Source organism: Pyrus communis, chromosome 9 (assembly GCF_041283825.1).
Source record: "Pyrus communis isolate YQ-2024b chromosome 9, ASM4128382v1, whole genome shotgun sequence".
NCBI classification, from domain to species: domain Eukaryota; kingdom Viridiplantae; phylum Streptophyta; class Magnoliopsida; order Rosales; family Rosaceae; genus Pyrus; species Pyrus communis.
Genome location: NC_142573.1, coordinates 3,677,959 through 3,696,302, shown reverse-complemented (window position 1 = coordinate 3,696,302; position 18,344 = coordinate 3,677,959). Strand labels below are relative to the sequence as shown.

Below are 18,344 nucleotides of genomic sequence, written 5' to 3'. Positions count from 1 at the left end.
TAGACTAATAGAGAGCGTGTGGAACATTATGGTAAACCAGTATCGAGACTCGGTTTCCTCCGTCACATATTTTTTCTAGGATATTTTATAATATTTACACCAAAAATGATGTTAAATTGTGAGATTGTAAAGAGTTTCATTTTAAACAATATCATTAGCATTTTTCATGGCTAACAACTTCATAATTGTCATTTAATACTACAGTCTAATGAGAAGTTTTAGGTTCAATGCTAGTCAAAAATGAATTTGAACCACATTATTGTTAACTCATTGTGAAACTACATCAACCCCCTTCTTAGTGAAGATACTATCTTTTATTCCCAAAAAAAAAAAAAAAAAAAAAAAAAACTTCATTACTTTGGGTTTTCCACTTTTGGACCGAGTCTCATACATTTTTTTATCGCTTTTTAGATTAAGATTAACATTTTATATTGAATTAGTCAACTTATTACTCTAGTTAATCTAATTTTTAAACTTTTTTTTTACAAATTAATTCTCTAAATTACTATGTAAATAGGTTTAAATTTGAGTGCAAATGCAAAAGTGAACCTGCTCACAATTTTGACCAATTAGTTTAACTCACGCTTTTTTAGAAAGTAGGAAGTGGATCACACCTCATTCAAATCAAACTCAATGCTCAACCTCACCGTAATATGTGAGCCAGTAACTTGAAGAGAAATTAAGGGAAATTTAAAATTTTAATAATAGTTATCTTTTGTTATTTCAAACTTTTTAAGCTTCTGAGTTTATTTACATTTGAGAAATGTTCATCCACACACATATTATACATGGTGAATACATATAAAAATGTTGTTATTACCGCTTTAAAATAGTCAATCTGCACTTAAAAATTTACGAGAAAAATATATAGAAATATCGATTTTTTTTCATTTAAATCTTTCTTTACTTGCATTTTGTTTACATATAGATATAGGTAACAAATTCATTATTGAGTATCATAAAAACACCGATAAACAACTAAATATAGTATGCTGTTGTTCATCGGGATAATTAATTAGGTACCCACCACTCATCATTGTAATGGAATTTTGTTGTGGCCTCTTTTTTCTTCAATGATGATGAAATATACTCTCTGACAAGAAAAAACAAAACATAAAAGTTATGCTAGTTAGCCGTACTCATCCTCACTAATGAATTAGGGTTTGTAGTTATGAGATTGAGATTCTTCCCGAATCTCACATTATGCTAATCATGAATCGAGAATTCGAATTATTCAATTTAAATTATGATGTTTCCATTAGTTTATCTCATTGACCCATCTCATAAGGACCGAGAAATCCAAACTATATTCAACTTAAATCGTACCGTTCATATTTCTCAATTTGTTAGCTCTAGAATGTGAAGTTTCGAGAGTATTTCAAATCGATCCGTAGTTGTGAGATTTTGTTAACTTAAGGCCCACTCATTTAAATAGAATTTTGATACTATATTTATCTTAAAGCTTGAAACCAGGCATAACAAATTTGATTTGATTTTTTATGTCGTGTCGGCGTTGGAGTTACCTGACGTTGATGTTTTGGGAAAGAGACTAATTTCAGCATTTCCGGTGAGCAATTGATCAGTTAATTCCTTAGGACTCATACGTCAGTTCTAGCAAGTAACAACCACCATGCCCAAAATTTATTCTTCATTCCGACATTAAATTTTTTGCACTCATTTTGTTTGTGATTTTTCTAGTCTTTGTTATCGATTGATTTGTATTAAGTTTATGACAACAAAATTAATAAAAATTGAGTTTATTAACACGTGTCGATTAATGATAGATGTCACAAAGATGCTGCAAAAAAAAAAAAGTGGGTTTAGAAGATTTGAACTCCTTCATTCTAACCATCACAATACAATATTGTGTTACTAATTCACTCATATTGTGATGTTATCGATTCAATCAATTATAGTACGTGTATTTACTTAATTAGTTATATGTCAATGAAATAGAAAAAATGTACATCATTTTTCTTTGCATGCACATCTCTATTGGTTTTTGGCCTTTAAATCAACTAAAATAAAGTAGAATAAAAAAACAAAAGTAAACATAAATAAAAGGAGTGTGTATTTAGAAAGAGAAAAATGTTGTGCGTAAATTATTTCCTATGAAACATCAACTGTGCGGTTTATTTTACTTATAATATTATAATATGTACATAAATATAATAATAACATTATACAGCTGTATAATTCTCTCGCCCCAAAAAAATTTGGTACACAAGGAAGCCACCAAACAAGTGATATGTACGATTACGATCCAACTAAACTCAATCACCCTATGCACATTCAGAAAAAGGTATGGTTAATTTTTATGACAAACTTGAATGGTAAATGGGATATGTGTCGCATTCCGGCCCGAGCCCCCATCATATCCTGAGCTCGATTCTACCGTAGCACGATATTGTCCGCTTTGGGCTTACCATTCCCTCACGGTTTTGTTTTTGGGAACTCACGAGCAACTTCCCAGTGGATCACCCATCATGGGATTGCTCTAGCCCCCTTCTCGCTTAACTTCGGAGTTCCTATGGAACTCGAAGCCAGTGAGCTCTCAAAAAGCCTCGTGCTAGGTAGGGATGAAAATATATATTTAATGATCACTTTCCTGGACGATGTGGGATGTTACATACGTACGTCAAATTTATCATAAGTAACAATTGCTGGACTTCATATGAATCATATAAAAGACCTCCCTAATAATATCACAAATGTCATGACAAATGTTAAGGAAAAGGGAAGGGAAAGATGCTAAGAGTGTCACAAATATTATAGCTTTTTCCAATTTATAATACAAAGAATCAGATCTATAATATAGATTTTAGGTACCATTATTTTAAGAATCCTTTTGATTGGATTGTAAGTCGGTTATTTGATGATATGGTAGGAGTTTTTAAAACTCGAACCATCTGTAACAACTCTTTGAGCTAGGTTTTGGATGAGCCACCACCTTACGTTACTAAAAAAATTTTGACAACTTAAATCAATTCTGGTACCAAATACTTTTAATTTTTGCCAAATTTCCAGTACTGTCAGGGAAGAACTTTTTAGGTTTCTTTAGCTATACATCATTAAGAGTGCCCTTGTCAGAAGGAAATTCTCAACAACCAAAGAACAAGGGAAAGGTTGCACTCATTCTTTATATACCAAATTTTAGTTGGAAAAGGATTGATCTCATGATATGAGCAATAGAAAAGCTAAGATCCTAACTTGGAATAGCACGATGTAGCACATCAAAATTTGTAACAAATTAATCAAGACTACAAGTTTAAACATGATCAACATGGTCTCTACTTGATAAGAGAAGGTCTTGAGTTCGACTCATACAGATGCTAGAACGATATACACATAATATATATATATATATATATGTATATGTATTTTTAATAAGTTTGATATTAACTTGTGACCCATTATAGACTAAATAACTAATTACACGTTGTTTAAGTGTAAATATCATATCGTCTGACCAAAAAAACACCAAAATCACAATAGTGCATGTAACGTAAAAGTGATCTATTTTCCCCAAAAAAGTGCGATACTATTTCTTAATCTAAATTTCTGGTTTGTTTTAAGTATTCAGAAAGAATTGAAAATGTTGTATTATTTCCTGTGATCAGTAGGTAGATGAGTGGCATGATTGCTTTGGTTATGCCACATAAATAAAGTTGGTTGGCTCCAGAATTAAGTTTTGATATGTATATTTTCTGGCAGTAGTAGTAGTACTGCTCGACGTTTACCCTTTTCATTTTAAGCGAGGCATGCATGGGGGTGGTGGGAAGTAGTGGTTTGCAGATTTCGCATATCAATGCCCATCCAACCTCCACAGTCCATATTTTAATTAATTTTCCACCTTACATACCAACTGCACACATCTCTCTCCTCCGCAGCCCAGCCGGTTAATTAATTTCTTTATCTAGTTGTTTTATATCAAAAGAATTGGACGTGAAGAAAAAAGTGTCGGTTGTTGACTACCTGATGCACTCTTTCTTTTCCTTTATTCAAGCTTGGAACCAACAGTGTAAGAAAAACTTACACATGCGGAGTTATAACGGAAGATTTGGCGCAAAAATGAGTGTAGTGGCGTTCTAGGAATTTGTGAATCGAAGACCTACAGATACCCTAGTTAGAAGATACATCTATGAGACGGAGGCTTAGGACAAAATGGATAGATGAGGACCTTAGAAGACTTGGAAATAGACTATAAGAAAAGATATGGAGTACTGGGAGTTAACGGATCGAAAGACTTAGGTGCAAAACCGAATGCAATAATGTTTTAGGATTCATACAACCAACCATACTTAATAAAATAAGGCTTCGTTGTTGTTTTATCTAGTATATGGATGAGGTGCATAGGTTAGCTGCAGCAAAAATATATTACAATGGAAAATGAGAGTGGGAAAAGTAATGTGATTTCTTATCTAACAGACAATGTTTTGCGGGGAGAAAATGCGATGATGAGTAAGTTTGATCGGTCTATTACATCGTTTGGACATGTTTGAGACTGTTTATGATTTAAATTGCATTCTACCAACCCAAAATGCTTTTAATAAATACGTTTGATAGAATACTTGAAAGAGTTTCTAGGTCTTTGAAGTTGTTTTTTAAGAAGCACTTCCTAAGTGTTTTTTTTTTTAAAAAAAAGCTTGGGTAACAATAAAAACTTCAATGTGTTTTTTGCAAAAACACCTATAAAGTAAAAGTACTTCCTATAAAAGCAACATCATTCTAATAAATCTTGGTTGGTGTTTGGACCACCAATAAGGCTCCTGAACTCAAATGTTGGACTAGAGTTAGAAATAATCGGGTCCATTTGTCCCTAGTTGAGGAGAGATGCATATTCTTCTGAATGTTTGGCCCACCAACAACAACATGACAAATTCTTATTGGACATGTAGATCATTTTTTAAACACATGACAAATATTGTTTGACCGAGCAATGCTACAAAGACTATAAATAAATAGTTGCAAGAGAGAATCTCACTCTTCTGATACACGATCCAAAACCAAGCCATATCACAACCATCCATGTCCATTACTCAACTCATTCCAATGCTATTCATATATATACATATATATATATATATATATATATATATATATGTGTGTGTGTGTGTATGTGTGTGTGTGCATATATGTGTATATGCTTTCACTCCGTCATGTGGAACCCTGAGAATTAATGGGTAAATTTGTCCACAACTCATAAATTTAGGACCACTTAAGCTTTTGGTTCTATTGGGGATTCTGCAACTGGAGAGAAAAATGCACGAAGGCATCATAGCAAAGCATATGTTAGATTGAAGCTACTACCTATAGCTTTCAGTCAGCAGATGCAGGCTCAACAATTATCTAATACAAAAGCTTGTGAATATATAATCATGGCTAAGCACATGATCCTAATAACCTTCGTGCAAAGCTACACGTGGCAAAGACCCAATTGGCCACGACCAGGCTTTAAAAGATTTAAGCACATGAAAACGAGCTGATCATTTGAAGTAAAGAACACTAGAAGTACTAGACAGAACATTTCTAAACTTACTAGGAGATTTGTTTACCTTTTGTTTGTATACTTTTCAAACCTTATTGGCATTTGTTTGACTTGTGGTCCAAGGTTTCTCGGATCGGCAAGTCACTCGAAGAAAAAGTTTTGATCTTGAGGCATCAATCATCATAGTTCAAGGGGTGTGGGGGGCTCTAGTTGGCAAAATGTTACGCGTGCACGATTATAAGACTCACATGCATCTAGATATGGGGTGACATTTTAGAAAAGAATGGTAAAGTTAGTAGCGCATGACTGATTCTTAGCCATTGATGCAAGTGGAAATATTAGTTGAAAATCACTAATGTGAGTAAAGAGTGGTCGTAACATATGTTTAGGGTTTTATTAGTCAAGGAAAGGTGAAACTTGCATGCTATTCATACTACATTCGACGGTACAAATATTCGGTCCACATGCACCAACGGTTAAGAATCTTACACGCACTGGAAACAAACTATAGCAAACCGTCAACCATACAAGGCTACAACCCCTAAAAATAGTTTGCCAATCCAATGCCTTAATTGGGCTAAGCTAGCAACCCAATGATTGAGCCATGGGCATCATAGGCCTGGATCTTAATAGATAGCAGCAGAAAGTGGGCCTACTGGTCGGGGACTAAGACCTAACATTTGAGGTTGTGGGTTGGTCTTAATTGATTGCTCAAACGTGGTCATTAGTTGTCTTCGAGATCTTCTAAAAATCCGATAAATCCGCCCCCACCTCCTCCTCTTCCTCTCCCTCCCTCTCCCTCTCTAAACTCAGAGGTCAGCTTCCTCCGCAGCGACGCGGGATACCAAAGGTCAAATCTTTCTCTCTCTCTCTCTCTCTCTCTCTCGCTCTCTCAAATTTGAGAATTTATACATGCAACCTGAATTCATATAGTATTTTACACGTACTAGGAACTACCTTTGACAATCCGATTTGCTGTGTTCCAAAGTTTTGATATCTGTTGGATGAAATCTGTTTGTTTCCCCAGAAAATAACGTAGGAAAAATGCCAACTTGTAAAAACTAAAATGTTCGAATAATTCACTTGGTTATTGGTTTGGTGGGTTCATTTAGTATTCTATTTGTTACATGGAGAGTAAAATTTGAGGTTTGCAATTCTAAATAGATGGTAGGTGAGTTTCTTGTTGCAGCTTGTAGAGAAGCAGAATATTATTTATTTATTTATTATTCCCTAAAAATACGGTCAGCATTAGCTTACATATTAACTAGCTCATTGAGGGCGAGATTTGGCGCAACGGAAAGGTTGCTCCTTTGTGACCCAAAGGTCAAGGGTTTGGGTCATGGAAACAGCCTCTTTGTAAAGCAAGATTAAGGCTGCGTACCATATGTTCCCCCAATCTGTTTGCGAGGAGCCTTGTTGGCTTGGGATCGTCCTTTATTGTGCGGATGTAATTCTTCAATTAAGTTGCAATCTCAGATGATTTTGTTTCTTGTTCTCCATATGTAGTTTTGAATTTTCTTTCAGAAGGTGGTGTCTTTCGCAAGTTCTGTTGAATGACGCTTGAGCTAATCCTTTTGTTTCGTAATGACTTATTGGACCTAACAAAATACTAACTTGAATTAGTGAATAAAACAGTAAGGCAAGCATGAGAGAAGAGAATTTAACGGGGTTCGGCTGTGTGTGACTACTTGCAAAGGAAGTGGAAATTAGTAGTGTTACAGCCACGGGTATATGGAACGATACAATTACAATCGATCACCAATAATTAAGGAAAGAATTATGATGTAAATAAGCTACAAGATGAATTTCTCTATTTTTTTTAATTATTCACATTTGACAGTTTCTGTGGATCATCTGGTGCATATAATGTTTCGTAAAGTAGTGCACTTGTGTGTAAATAATTATTGAGAAAGACTATTTATTCCGTCTTGTTGAAAAGATCATTGTTTCCATACTGCCCACAACTTGCAGGGAAGTAGAGAAAGGGAATGATTGAGGGTTCTGTAGAACGTGGGGAAACTGACCTTGTTAGACGGATAGTAGAAAGCGATCATTCTAAGAAGATAATAGCTTATGATCAAGAGTACTAGTTCCTTTACAATGCCCAAGGGTGAAGTCCAAGTTAATCTCTTAGTGAATGCAGCACCTCGGCCTTCCATTGTTAGAATTATGGAGACAGGTGCAGAAACAACCAAAAGTCGTGTGCGATCGAATCAAGTGTTGAAAAAGAAAAGACGAAGGAGACGTAGGATGAAGAAGCCAAATTTACTGCAAGATACAGGTCTAGCTGAGAACCTGCCTTGGGAATATGGTCAAAGTGATGCTAATCATATGCATAGATTGTCAACTTTAAGTCTATCTGATGAAAGAAGTGATGACGTTGTAGTTATTTCATCAGGAGGTGTTAAAACCATGAATGAAGAGGACAACAGATCAGGGATTTCAAATATCTCAATTGTAAGAACACCTGTTTGCGATACAGAGAAAAAGCTTCTTATTCTTGATATAAATGGACTACTTGCGGATATAGTCTCTCCTCCTCCAAAGGGACTTGCATCTGACATACGAATTCAACGGCGAGCAAGTGAGAAACTTTCTGTATTATTGTTTCACTTATAAACTCTAATACTTTATTGTTCTTCGTCTTTAATTGCGTCATCACTTTCTTTGTCCAGTTTTCAAGAGGCCATTCTATCTTGATTTTCTTAAGTTCTGCTTTGAGCGTTTCGAAGTGGGTGTGTGGTCTTCAAGATCCAAGTAAGTTTGTTATCCTTTCTTTCTTTCGTTTTGCTTTTATTCATTTATTCTTTTATTTTTGTTTCTGCCTCTGTTTACTTTAGCAATATCTCGGTTTGTTCACTTATCCATTAGTTTTAGGAATAGTTAGTGACAGCAATACCTATTAATTTGTTGAAGGAGAATTGTGGAAAAAGTGATTGATTATCTGATGGGTGATATGAAGCACAAGTTGCTGTTTTGTTGGGTAAGTGCTTATATCCCTGTTCGTTTTGGGCATCATCTAACATTTTGTATGTAGAAATTGCAATAACATTCTTGATTCAACCTTTATTGCTTGCTTTTATCCTCAATTACTGTTTGGGATGATCTTGCAATGAGTCAAAATTAAAGAATTTTCATGAATCTTTATGATTCGTATGGCATGCAAATCGTTGTCTAAATATTATTACTATGTCTATTGATTATTTCTTTGTTATGTCAAGAATAGTTGTCCTTTTTTCTCGGCTAATTACTTTGGTGACAGAGAATCAAATTATCTCTAGATAGATTCCTTTTCCTACCAATGGGCTCCTGCAACCATAAAATAGCTCAAACATTGATTTCCTTGCATCCGAGTTGTGGACATCTTGATGGATTTTATGATGGCGTTGCAGGATCTATCCCACTGCACTGCAACAGGGTTCAGGACTCTAGAAAATAAGCATAAGACCTTGGTTTTTAAGGAGCTGAGGAGAGTATGGGAAAAACAAGACCCTGGTCTTCCGTGGGAGAAGGGTGCATATAATGAATCAAACACAGTGTTGTTGGATGATTCTCCCTACAAAGCCTTGCTTAATCCTGTAAGCTTCAGTTTTAATTCATCTGTTCTCTTCTTTTGGGATACTTATTTAAGTAATTCTAAATTTTGGTTTTGTATTGAACTCTCGTCTCATAGGCACATACTTCAGTGTTTCCGTATCCATTCACGTTCCAGCGAGGGAGCGACACTTCATTAGGTAGTAAAATATGCTCCTTACTGCTTAATATCTTTCTTTTAAAGTTTGCAAATGATGAAATTTTGAGAAACTTTGAGAGGGGATACACTTGTGGGATTTTCCCAGTTCATCGTTCTTTAGTATGAATCCTCTGGTTCATTTGATTGTGGGTATCTGAGCAAAAACAAGTTCTCCAAAAATTATACTAAAAAAAGAGAACGTTAGAGTTCTTCGGAAGTTTATACAAATTGACTTGTCAGCTACCTCCAATGTATAGGAGATAAAGTCAATGGCCAATGTTACGAGAGAAGAGGAACCGAAATTCGCAGGACACCCTTTTGTTAAATAATGCATCTATCCTAGCTCCATTCCTTGATGACAGAAATATTTACTTTGCAAGGTTGCTTTGTTTTGGTTGTTTGAATGGTATCAAATGTCGTCTTTTTCAACGGGTTAGAGGCAAATGATAAATAAAAATGACCGTAATGTATTGCAGGTCCTGGAGGTGATATTCGGGTCTATCTGGAAGGGTTGGCTGCAGCTGAAAATATACAGGAATTTGTAGAGCAACAGCCGTTTGGCCAAGGACCTATTAATGAAAGTAGTGCATCTTGGCCATTCTACCTCAAGGTTCTTAGAAAGGTGTATACTTTACAAACCGCCAACATAACCCATAATTCTACGGTGAAGGGTTAGGTATGCAAAACTCGTTACTTGTTTTTTTGCTGTGGCGATCCTTTGTATCTTATGCGGAGCGCTGCTCATCCCCGAAAGGAGTATTCTTCCGAAGCTTTGCCAGAACAAGTGCAGCTGGTTATTTGCCAGAACAGATGTAGCTTGTAGGAAAATTGACCGCTTGAAAAAACCGTGTTCATTGGAACAAATATTGGAAATTTACTTTCTGGTAGATCCATTTTTCAAAGTTGTTTTCATTTCAGATCAGATATCGACATTCACATGGTGGGTTTTATGTTATTTTTCTGGAATGCTGAAGAGGGATTAGTTGCGTGCAAGGAACATCTAAGAGTAGTGTTGTTTTGCTCACCACATATTTATTATAAAACCAGAAATCTATCGAACTAACTTTTAGTCTAGTGGTAATTCTCTTCCTAACGTTTGCATGCTTTTTACGATAACTTGCCTGATGTGCGTGATTAATGTGGATGGGGTTTGGGTCCATGTTGTTAATGAGTTCCTCTCCCTATTAGAACATGTTGAATGGAATCTTATTGGATTTTTTTTTTATTTTAATAGAGTGATAACGTTAATGAGTTAGAATTAATAGAGCGATAACGTATCGAACAAATTTAGATGTTGCATAAAACCCAAGATATGCAATTTTTATTGAAGGTTTTACATGTCTGCCAGTTTATTAATCTAGTCTCCCCACCATTCAAAAACAAATAATACCAACTACCAAGATATGTACAATCTCCACGCAAGTGATGGAGATATTACATGGGATGAAGTCTCTCTACCCATGACTCCATGAGTGCCATTGATTTTTCCCATACGTGCTTTGGATGATGATTTCGCAGGCACTGTGCAACAGGCGGATGTACGACTGTCGCTGTCTCCTGCATATTTTCATCAAAATTGTACTATGCCCTCCGTTTTCTTTAGCATCTCTACCTAAATTTTGACAACAAAGCTACCGAGTACCACAACTTGTTGAAACACTCATTACTTTGCGATGCCATAATGTTCTCTCTTCCTCAACATTTTAGCTAGAGGTGTTGACTCTTTGACCATTCTGTGTCGAGTTCCCATTCCTCCTCTTGAACCTTCCCCACAAATCTCACACAAGAAAAAGTTTACATATATATATATATCATCCTTATAAAAATTCAATTCAATACGAAACTATTTGCCTATTTAATTATCAAGATGAAATTTCATTGTTTCTTATATAACAAAGTATTTGTTAATTTCTTTGAACCCAATTAAATTTCTTAAACATTTCCGATTTGGCTAATATTTTGCAAGGATGATTTATGAGATTCAACTTGAAAAATAAACGGTTCAGATTGTTAAAGTTCGATGTAGTATGGATCCCACAATTAATCCTCATTTTTATAAAAAAAATGAGGATCCCTTCCCTTAAAGATTTCGTATATATATGTATATAAGTTTATATATAGAGACATTATACAAAAGATCATCCCATATGTGTACTGTAAGTTTGTACTCAATTTGAAGGGGGCTGACATGAAATCATGATGCAGCTGCATGGTTCACAAAAATCGTTATGGCACTTCTGAGATTCGGACGATGAAAACAAGGACATACATATAACAACATATGGGGGGCCATGCACAAGGAAAAAACAAGATGGGGCTGGGGCTCCAATGGTTTGATTAGGAAAAGGACTTGGGTGTCAACCTAAGTATCGTTCTCGGAGATTGTGTGGAATTCACGAAACCCAGACGGATGAGGAGGTCTTTTTCCTTGAAATTGCTTTGCAATTTTAACCACTTGAAATAGTCAAAATTGCATCAAGTTTTTCTTATACTGGAATTATATACATTCAAACTTGTCATCAGACATGGCATGTGATGTAGGCGACTTTCGATCCCAATTACCTGGCAAACTGATTTGGATGTTTGGTGCTCGACATATTCCCTATCGCCAATCTTATAAACTAATGAATTTAATCCCACTAATATCACTCTTCTTAGTACACGTGAGACTTGCTATTATTTATTGTTTATAATTTTAATTATATTCCAAGTCCCTGCATTATACAACAGTCATGTGATTGGTAATAATTCAAACTCTCGTTCTTCCCTTAAAGAATAGCAAAAATACACACTTGATGAAGAAGCACAGTGTTGGCTTTTTTTGCTTCACATAATTAAAAACTAAAAATTAGAGAGAAGCTTTCAAATAATTGAGTTGTATGGTTTGGTTTTCTTACGCCCCAAGTTTAGATCTGGCGTAATGTTAGGTTGATCAAATTTTTACACCATATTTGCAAACGATTTGATGTATTACTAATAAGAAATAAGTACATGAATCAATACTCGAGCAATAATACAAGCATCGACAACCACATTATATGGTTTACAAAATATGGTTTAAATAAATGATCTCCCTAGAATTACCCCTGATATATTTGACGAAGGCTCTCACTCACGTACAATCAGGGGATGAGATATGCTTGGTACTTTGACTTCATTAGCCAAACTGAACAAAACCCTCTAACGTGGAACTATTATATATATTCATACACACCTTGTTTAATGGACACAATTTTGGGTCCTCCATGAAATTCCTAAACAAGAATATTGAGAATAGGAACCGACCTATTATAAATCTCCCTCCTTGTGATTTAGTGCACATGTGATTGTTTATTTTATACACTTAATTAATTAAATTATTGGGAAATTATCCCATTTTGTTGTCTTTTACAAAGTTCTTAATTTTGTTGACCGGTAATGTTAGGAAAACTAAATTTATAGATAAAATTTGTAAACTAAATGATGCATCTCCAAAAGAATGAGCACGTTTCTCAACGATTAAGTCATAATCCAATCATCAAGTTTCATGTCATTTAGTTTACAAAATTTAATCTGCAAATTAGTCTCCTTAGCATTACTCTATTTACTTTCATAAAGCTTCTAATTTACTTATAAAATATGGTGATTTGATGATGAGAACTTGTGGGTGGATATTTGGAGATCATGTGCCAATCATGGTGGGTGCAGGCTGCGATGCTTCTTCTTGGAACCTAGTTTAGGATTATGATGGTGATGCTTAAATCAGTTGGTCCACGCCAAATGAAGCTAAGCTAAAAGGCAGATAAGTAAATAAATCCTCATGTGATGCTTGCACTTTTTCCATGTGGCCCTGCACCCACCACACCCCCTCCTCAGTTTCAATTATATATATGTTTGATATCTATCGGAATCACCAAACCTTTTATCATATAAGATTGCACAAGTTAGACGAAATAATTAAGTTGCTAGCTAGGTAACCAGATGCACCCAGAAATTGAGGTATAAATGGATTTAGTAATAGGTTCAAGCTAGAAAGTTAACATTCCCCATGCAAGCAAAACTACCTAGCTTATCTCCCAAGTCTTAAATTTAAAGCTAGGTAACTCATGGGTTCTGTAGTGGCTGTATAACGGTTTTATCGACATCTTATTTACAGCAAGTTGTGTGAACTACTCTTCGGATCAAGAAATTAATCTCTGAATAAAACGTATTCATTTGACATCTTCTTGTATTGTGTTGTCTTAATTAATAAAATCTTTTATCCTTTCACGTCAACAAGAAGAAAAGTTAAATTCAAAAATTAAGTAAAAAAGAAGGGAGGGGGAGGCGTGAGAACATCTATCGTACATAACCTTACTCTTACTTTGCAAAGAGGCTGTTTCCACGACTCGAACCTGTGACCTTTCAGTCACAAAGAAGCAACTTTTCCGTTGCTCCAAAACTTAGCCTCAAATTAAAAAATTCATAATTTTCTATTGCTTAGTTGATGTGATGATGCATACCCACCATCACACCACTAAACAAATCTGAGCATATAACGATAGATTTTGGAAAAAAAGTTTTAGGATCTTCACTCCATTGGCATCAATGTATATATTAATAATGTGTGGGCACATCTCAAATCTCAAAAGCCAATAAAAAACTATTTCAGTGTATGTTTCATTCATAAACGGTCGCTGCCATGCCAATGTGTGCTGTGTGGTGGTTGTAAATAAAAATTTTCTTTTAATTTATATGCAAGAATAGTTAGTATTCTGTATGAAATTAGAAGGTCTCTGTATGCAAACATGCTGAAATGCTTCCAAAACGCGGTTTCCATAAACATAAGATAGCTTGGCATTTTTGCTGGCACCTAGCGTGCATGTTTAGTTGAACACGTACGTCTTCAAAGGCTATAAAATTATAGTGATGGCTTAAGCGTTACTTATTCGATGGTTAATTAGGTCAGATATGTGCTTTTGGTTTAAAAACGTTGGAGTGATCGATGACTTCGATGAGTACTCATTTTTTTACAAGAAAGTTTTAATTAGGCGTATTTAATTGGGGTTATCAAGAATTCTTAAAAATGCCTAGAAGTTTGATTGAGTTTTAATGGACTTTCATATACTTTATTTGAATTTTGAGTGTATGCTTCAAAATCTCAAAGGGAGAGACTGAATTCATTAAGCCTAAAGTTCATTTTTTAAATTCCCGTAAAATTAAATTATGATTGAATACACATTAATTTGACTTCTTCAAAATATGATTAGATATATTTCTGTGTAGACTTTTATAATATATATATATATATATATATATGAATTTATTAAAATTTTGTATTGGATACTCCTAAATTTTTAGACTCTTAAAAATTATAAAAATTACAATTGAAAACATCCATTAAATTAGTTTTCTGCCATTAATGGAATTATGCTCATTGTAATTCCACTACCCTTTTAACTTTTTAACAAATAGGAAAAAAAAGTGTCCAAAAGTCCAGATCTCATGAGGTCATGGCAACGTGTTCTTGTACAAGACATTGAGTCATGCAAATTAGGGCTGGCCAACTTCGTACTACTTTCAAATCCTTGGCATATTCATTGAAGCAGCCAGGAAATTTTGCATGGCGTTTTAGTTTTATATATTTTCTTCTAAAATTTTGAGCTTTGACGTTTTACACCTATAACAACTAAACCCATTAACACTATAATTTGTTTAAAAAAAAAAAAGAAAAAAAATGTTAATAATACTCCGGCTGGTTTAATGGGTCAAATCCGAGCTTTTAAGAGTATATATCCATATCATAAAAAATAAAGTACATATATAGAGAAAATGCTAAGGAGATTCTCTTAAAAGTGAGATTCTCCATAACCTCTCCGCTATTTTATCTTTTTGGCACAATTCCCTTGTTAACATTGTAACATATTGTGCCAAAAAATGAGGTGACATACAAGCTATAAAGAATCTCACTTTGAGATAATCTCTTTAGCATTTCTCATATATATATATATATATATATATCCATACTTCATGTTGAGGCAAAGGCATGTGCCCTTGTGACAACCTTAATTAATTTGCTTACATACATCGTATGGAGATTATCAGGAATGCGACTTCTTTATGTATGCATTCATTAGGTTTAGGTTTGAGTCGCTGATTAGTTTAATCCGAGTAGTGATTAGTCAAGATAATGCTACGATTTGTAGCTAGTTCTTTGCCGTTTGCATCTTTTCTTCATCTTGTAACCTCAAACTCGTATCAACTAAAAATAAAAAACAAAGACATTATGATAAATATCATTAATTTATAAGAAAAATATACTTGACAGAGCCATTAGGCCATAAAAAGCAGTATTAGGTCTCAGGACCACATCATATTTACTTAAATTTAGAGTTTGTTTGATAATCATTTTGTTTTTTACTTATAGCTCCGTAAGCAAAAGCCCCTATCATGATAAATCTTGTGATGTGTTTATAATGAGTATATAACGCAGCTTGAGTAGTACGGTCTTGTGCTATTAACGCATAAGTAGGTAAAAAGTATATGCACTGAGGAAAATGAAGGAGGAAGGAGAGTGGTGGAAAGATGGCAGGAGAGATGTAGAAAAAATATACAAGAAAAAGCCACACAAAACGAAAATTAAAACCAAACCAAAACTACTTTTAATTGTTTTCATTTTCAAGTTTTTCTTTTCATCTTATATTCCTTATTTCTTTCCCTCTCTTCCATCACCCTTCTTCATCATCCTTTTCCCCATATACCTTTCTCATATGTCAAACACAAAAAATTAAAATTAAAAATTAGAAAACAAAATGTTTATTAAACATGTCCTTAGTTTCTACCATATACCATTTTCGGTTCTAACAAAAAACGTGGGCTGTGTGCGACTAATCACTTGAGGGATAGGAGTAAGCGCATATGCATCAGTATACGTAATTTGGCCATATATATATATATTTGTTCTTCTCTTTCGTATATACTTTCTAATTTTCCTTTTTCGGGTTTCAAATAAATTTATGCAAGAAAACATATAAACAACCCAAATTAATGGGGGCTGTATGTGTCATAAAAAATTGGGGGCAATATGTTATGTAATATTCTGGCAAGGAAGTGTGTTCTTCCAAATGAAGATAATCTATCTTCTGCACAATTTTGGAAAACCTAGCTTGCTGGATGCCTAAATACTTCTGGGTCTGAAAGTACTACGTACTTCGGGCATATTATACAGAGTTTTGTAATTATGTATTGGACCACCCCACTTTTGCTAATATGTACAAACTACAGCCATACACTTTGTGTACGTGTTGGCATTACAACAACAATACCAATGAATAAGTAGAGTCGGGTATATGAATTTTAGAACACCACTACATTTGGTTTTGCGCCAAATCTTATGTTAGCTCTAAGTACTCAATGTTTTTTCTTAAAATATCTTTCTTAAGTCTTTCTATGTCTTCCTTTACTCCATTTGCTCACAGTCTCTGCCTATATCACAATTTTTAGCCGGAGCATTTATAAGTCTTCGTTTCATCACATGGCCAAACTACTTTAACCGATGTTATATCATTTTATCTTTAATTGCGGTACACCCTTCACTATCTCTCTGATGCATTAACATGATGGCATTTTAATATGGTCCGTAATAAATATGTTGAACAAAATTTACAAGTGAGTTGCTCAGAGTCTCTGTCTATATCACATTTTTTAGCCGGAGCATTGATAAGTCTTTGTTTCATCACATGACCAAACTACTTTTACCGATGTTATATCATTTTATCTTTAATTACAGTACACCCTTCACTATCTCTCTGCTGATGCATTAACATGATGGCATTTTAATATGGTCCGTAATAAATATGTTGAACAAAATTTACAAGTGAGAATCAAACGTGGACTCTCGTTGGATTACTGTGTGCAATTAAGGCACATCTTTTAGCTAAAAACGTACTTATGTGGTCTGATCTATATAATGGACTGCGCTTATTTTGAGTTTATCCAATATAGATTTCCTGAGCTTATTTTATCTTATTTTTCATGGATATATGGATTCACAAAAAGCACATATATTTATATATATTAGGGTTGGATCGGATGTTCCGGTTAAAAGGTGTAGAGGAAGACCTAATTAGGAAGACTTGAAAAGAATTTTAAGAAAAGATGTGAAGTATTTGGAACTAACAGAAGACTTGCCGCAAAACCGGACGTGGTGGCGTTCTAGGATTTATACAGCAGATCTCATTTAATAAGATAAAAAAATTTTGTTGTTGTTTTGTAGGTCAATATATGGGATTAATCCATGGACCTTCTTCTTTCTCCAGTAACGTATATATCAGCAAGTACCATGCATGTGACAATCTAAACTTGTAGCAGAAAACATGCATTTTTCCAAGGAACTCGATGACTCAAAGCAGCACAACCACTGAAAATGTGCGTCTTTTCCACACAATTTTGGGAAACCTAGTGGTCCAGCGGCTTGAGGATATATGCATTTCTGCAGCTTAAAGTTAAAACGTCCAAAAACTTATTAATCGATTTCTGCAGCTTTAAGCCCGCAGTACTGATCTCGCCAACAGATTTCAGCATAAAGTTAAAAATTGACTAAAATTGTCTTGTGATAGTAATAAAAAGAATTATATAGTTGTTCATGACAAATCGACTTAATTTTTGGCGACATTCTACAATATTCTGGAGTATTGAATACTCCATCATTTAGAATTAGATTCAACTCAATGGTTCTCCAGTTTTCTTTAACGGCTATTGATTGAAGCTAAATACTAAGTGGTGGGGTATTCAATACTTAAGGTTTTTTTCTTCTTAATTTGTAGTTATTTAAAGCTTTCAAATCATGAAAACAGTTTTTTTGCAAAGTAAGGGTAATACTTCGTACGATATACGTTTCTTGCCCGATCCTCTCAAAATGAGAAATTTTGTTAACTTGGGGTCGCTCTTTTGTAATTGTTTAATGCTAAGTAGTCATTGAAAATCAAGGGATTTCAGATATTCTAGAGGAGGATAGCTTGGTAAATTGGATAGGGGAATGGCTGGAAAAGTGGTTTTATTAGGCTTGGGAAGCTGCTTTCCAGTACATTAATCCACTTTCTTATTTCTTCCACCCTCTGACAAATCCACATGCTTATGTAGAGAGAGGTCCTGCCCTTCCAGACC

At 34.5% G+C, this 18,344-nt stretch overlaps 1 protein-coding gene across 2 annotated transcripts; it reads left to right on the top strand.

The window, feature by feature from the left end:
* Positions 1-6,198: 6,198 nt before the first annotated feature.
* LOC137740132 (putative FCP1 homology domain-containing protein C1271.03c) lies at positions 6,199-10,284 on the top strand. 2 transcript variants are annotated; one of them, XM_068479945.2, is made up of 8 exons: positions 6,199-6,338; positions 7,460-7,769; positions 7,887-8,072; positions 8,164-8,245; positions 8,405-8,471; positions 8,881-9,066; positions 9,162-9,222; positions 9,698-10,284. In XM_068479945.2, exons 2-8 carry the CDS (start codon positions 7,562-7,564, stop codon positions 9,895-9,897), a joined length of 990 nt encoding a protein of 329 aa, XP_068336046.2. In that variant the 5' UTR covers positions 6,199-6,338; positions 7,460-7,561; the 3' UTR covers positions 9,898-10,284. The 2 variants fall into 2 exon arrangements, with proteins under 2 accessions (XP_068336046.2, XP_068336045.2); XM_068479944.2 differs by having other exon boundaries at positions 7,460-8,072.
* Positions 10,285-18,344: the final 8,060 nt, after the last annotated feature.